Source organism: Myotis davidii, unplaced genomic scaffold (genome assembly GCF_000327345.1).
Source record: "Myotis davidii unplaced genomic scaffold, ASM32734v1 scaffold134, whole genome shotgun sequence".
Lineage (NCBI taxonomy): Eukaryota > Metazoa > Chordata > Mammalia > Chiroptera > Vespertilionidae > Myotis > Myotis davidii.
In genome coordinates this window covers 4,486,464-4,491,056 of record NW_006288853.1, presented here as the reverse complement: position 1 = coordinate 4,491,056, position 4,593 = coordinate 4,486,464, and the positions used below count along the sequence as shown (strand labels likewise).

General features: G+C 57.2%; 1 protein-coding gene across 1 annotated transcript in view; it reads right to left on the bottom strand.

Annotated features, from left to right (window-relative positions):
* Nucleotides 1-4,593, bottom strand: part of CDH23 (cadherin-related 23) — a 413,720-nt gene that overhangs the window by 102,545 nt on the left and 306,582 nt on the right. Inside the window, exons 30-32 of the mRNA XM_015562107.1 lie at nucleotides 2,882-3,017; nucleotides 1,061-1,449; nucleotides 131-232 (exon numbers count right to left, since the gene is read on the bottom strand). Of these exons, the coding sequence (XP_015417593.1) occupies nucleotides 131-232; nucleotides 1,061-1,449; nucleotides 2,882-3,017 (627 nt within the window). The remainder of the gene's footprint in view (nucleotides 1-130; nucleotides 233-1,060; nucleotides 1,450-2,881; nucleotides 3,018-4,593) is intronic.

Sequence of the window (4,593 nt, the reverse complement as noted above, 5' to 3'; positions counted from 1 at the left end):
CACCGCCCCCCTCCCCCCCCGCCTACTGCCTCGCCTGCATGTTGGGTGGCTGGTGAAGATGTGGGTTTTGGGGTGCCTTGGGCTGGTGATGGGATGTACCTGTGGGGTTCTCACCCGGGGAATCACTCACCACAGTGGCGTCTACTTTGGGGCCGCCGTCATCCGCCACCACCGTCAAGGTGTAGAAGTCGCCTTTCTCCCGGTCCACCAGGCCCTTGACTGTGATCACGCCCTGCAGGGAGGGTCCAGATGGGAGAGTGAAACATGGCACACACCAGCAGAGCCTGTCCCACCCCCAAGCAGTCCCAGGCTCTGGCCAAAGCAGACTCCTCACTGACCCCGACACTCTGCCCGCTGTGCCACCCCACCCGCCCTCTGTCTGACATAACTATTGCAGTCCTGCTGCTCTCAGTCCCTCAGACACCACCCCTTCCAGGCAGGCTTCCTGCTTCCCAGCCGGGCATGACTGCTCTTATCTGGGCCCCAGAGACACTCCGTTACACTGTACTGCAGTCTGTCTACATCTTCCCTTGGGCGCTCTGACTTGTATCCTTGACAATCCCTACTCTACCCCCAGCCGGAGAACTCTTTGCGGCTGGGAAGGCTTTTGTTCATCTCAGGACAAGGCCTGGGACCCTGCAGGGATATTACCATGCCTATTTTCAAAGAAGGGGCTCTTATAAAAACCACTAAAGCCAAGATAAAAAAGTGAGAGCCAGGCAGCAGATGAGAGCTGCACCAGACAGACCTGGCTAATACTGGCTGTTGCAATGAAGCCCAAAATCTATATCGGAGCTTCCTAACAGCCCAGGTAAAAATGGAAACACAATGACCTGAATAGCTTTCATTATCTAGTACCAAGGATACCCGGTTGCCTAGGTATAAACTTTATCTTACGCCTAAATATTAAAAGGGATGTATTACAGAAATGTTTATCGATACTTTATGACAAAGAGCGGCGTGCCCTGCATACAGAGGAGCTGAATAAATGCTGGCTGGCTGTAAAAGGGTTGAGCTCCCTGCTCCTCGGGAGAGCACTGGCTGACCCAGCCTCCCTCACCGTGTAGGTGTCTATCTTGAAGAGGGCTTTGGCCTGCGCGCTGGTGTGGGCGTCGAAGCGATAGGTGATCAGGTTGATGTTGTCGATGGAGTAGGCCTGGACCCGCACAATCTCGGTGCCCAGGGCCAGGTTCTCCATGATGGCAGCCTCATAGGAGGCGTTGGAGAACTGCACGTCCTCATCCAGCTCGTTGAGCAGCGTGATATAGACGCTGCAGAAGGCCTGGTTGAAGGGGGGCGCCTGGTCGGTGGCGGACACATTCATCAGGTAGCTGGTCTTGGTCTCGTAGTCCAGGTAATCCACGGTGATGATGAGCCCCGTGCTCTCGTCAATCTCGAATTTCCCTTCGGCACCCGACAGGATGCGGTAGTTTATCAGGCCACCGTCCCCTGCAGGAGGACGCAAGAGGTTGTGCCATCCCAGACGGCGGTGGGGCTTCCCTACCACAGGGTGAGGGGCCGGGGCCTACCTGGCGAGCGCTGCTCCCCACCTGTAGGCTGAATCGCCGCAAGGGATGCAGCAGAGGACAGGGTCAAGGTCTATGTGGACGGCAAGGCCCAGCACACGCTGTGGACCCCCTCTGGGGCCTGGTCAGGGCATGAGACCGGGGGGGGGGCGTTGCTCCTGGAGCTTTAAAATCTAAGCTCAAGCACCTCACATGGGTATTTGGACAAGACAGGGGGGAAATTAGGGATCTCTGGCAGTGAGGGTGTTGATCTAAAAAGTGTTCGATCAACATGGGCAGCATCCTCAGGGGTGACCAAGTCTTCATTTGGTCCCTCCAGCCAAAGGGTTCCAGTGCCAGGGACACCTTCTCCCGTTTCCCCAGCTCCTCCACCCGAATCCCTGGGTCTTGGAATATAACCCTCATCCAGGTGCCAGAGGTGGACTTCCTTAGCTGAAGTCTCCAGACCGCCAGAGGAATGCCCAGGAAACCACTCGGGAAATCCCAGCCTCCCTGAAATTATTTGCAAAACTCTGAATGGATGTGCATCTTGTGGGGGAGGGATCCACAGACGTTACTTGTTTCTCAAAGGGATTCCTGACCCTTTGAAAAGGTCGTGAACCACTGGGCCAGTGATGTGTGGACCTAAACTGTATAAATGGGAAAGCAATCCACCCGAGTGCGTGCGGAGTTATTTCTCCCTCCACCCGTCCCGCACCCAGCTTAGCTGGGGATGCTGACACGTGGGGCTGGGAGCCACCAGAACGGCCGACATGAAGGACTCACAGGAACTGGGAATCTAGGAGCAATTCAGGGAGCCTCTGTGGGGGGCAGCAGATCCCAGGAAAGAACTCCTCCCTGGCTGTATCCCTGGCCCAGACAGCCAGGCCTCACGAAGAGGAACACAGTGACCTGGCCATGTTCTCCTTCATTCTGCACTAACTGTGGCCCTCAGAAAGACCCAGGCTCCCCCCAGGGCAGACCACTGTCCTGTAGAACGGGACACACTGCCCCTTGAGAGCCTGTGTGGCAGGCCCGGAGCCGAGGCTGGCTGGAGGAGCAGGCCTCACCAGCTTTCTGACAACTCCTTTACCTCTCCCAGTCCTGCCCAGCTCCTAGCCAAAGGCCAGCTGCAATGACAAACCTGGACATCTCAAACATGTGACCTCTCCCCTCTCCATCCAGCCCTCCTAGTCCTGGGCATCTGGTGAGGATGCCACCAACACCGTCCTGGGAGCCCCTCCCTGGCCTGGGAGCTGCTGACAGGGGAAGCCCAAGGGGTCCTGAGGGTGATAGGCCCTGCGGGAGTGGGAGGGATTTAGCTGGGGAGGGTCACTCTGGGGAATGGGGCTCCCTGGGTCCCCTGCTGGCCTCACCAGTGTCTCGGTCTGTGGCTTTGACGACGATGACAGACGTGCCAATGCCTGCAGTCTCTCGAAGTGCCAGGCGGCTGTACTGTTGCTGTGTGAACACCGGGGCCTCATCGTTGACGTCCTCCACATACACAATCACCTAGGAGCGGCCGGAGGGGAAGGTCAGGGTGGGGGAGACCGGGTAGCCCAGAGCTGGGCCCCCTGGGCCTGAGTGTGAGGTCACTGATCTCCTGGGCCAGCTGGAAGCTGGGAGGACAGGCCTGGGCTGTCTGGGTGATACCGTGTCCTCCCCACCTTGCACAGTACCTGGCACGTGGCAGGTGCTCAAACATCATCTGTTAAGGAACAAACCTTATCTTACTCTTGGCTCTGCTACTAACCCCGTGGGAACCTGTGAGGAATTAGTGGCTCTTTGTGCCATCAAGTTCCTCAGTTATGAAACAGTAATATCGGTGTAATAATTCACATCCCATGTCACTCCTAGGGTTGTTATGAAGACAAAATGCGCCAGGCCCTGCAAGAGTTTTAAAGTGACCCCATTCAAATACCAAAATGTGTCCGGGAGAACAGACGTAAAAATGTTAATGGTGGCTGGTGCAGAGCGTGTCATTGCTCAGACCCTGCAGATTCTCAGGCCCTTCCCTGGAGGCGCTCACTGCCGCACAGCACCCACCAGCTGCTGGGACCGTGCACCCAGAGCCAGGGAGCCTGGGAATTGCGTCCCCGGGGGCAGCCCTTAGCCACTGATGGACAGAACGGTCTAGATTCTCTGGTTTCCTGGGCCCGACTGGGCAGCTGGGGCGACGCCCAGAGCTCCTGTGGGACCGAGTCAGAGCTCCCCCTGTGCTACGTTGCCGGCTGCCTCTCCTTGCTGGTCCCGTGACCTCTCCGGCTTTTCCTGGGGACACTTCCTATTAATCGCTTTCACACCAATCCTTGTGGCAGGATCTGCGTTGGGGCACCCGGCCCACAACAGTGGCTATGTTTGAATCGTGGAATTATGCATAATTTTCATCACTGCTTTTCCGCACTTGCTAATTTCTCTTTAATGAATACAGACATCTTGCATCACAAAAATACAATTTAAAAGAAGAGATGTCTATGGCTAGAGATCAGCACCCCTCCCCTTCTTTTTGCCACCCCCCCTGCCCCTGCCCCTCCCACGCAGGAGCACAGGGAGGGTGTGGCCCAGCTATGCTCCCGAGGGGAGGGCCAGTGTGGTGGGGAGGGGAGTTGTTGGTGCTCAAGGAGCTGCAGGGAGGCCCAGGGCTCCTGCCTCTTTCTCAGATGGGGAAACAGAGGCCCAGAGATGGGGAGGTACTAGCCCAAGGCCTCACGGTAACTGAGAGGGCTGGAGAGGGAGGGCAGGGTCTTCTGGGTCCCGATCTACCAACACGACTGCGCTTCACACTACATTGGGGATAAGCTGCCCCAGAACCAGCAAGACACCCTCCTTCCAGCCTAACAGAGCCAGAGCCAGAGCCAGGGCCAGCGCACTTGCTAGCGGGGTGCAGAGGGAGCAAACCGGGCAGGGCAATGATGTGCAACACAGATTTCACACGTGGTCACAGCACCGATGGCGGCCGAGGCACAGACTGTCTGAGAGCACGAATATTCGGTTTCTGATTCATCACAGCCGCGGGGATCAGCCCCGCGGGGTTTAGTGGGGAACTGGCTGGAGAGAAGTAAGGGGCTTCCGTTGGTGGGAGCAGAAA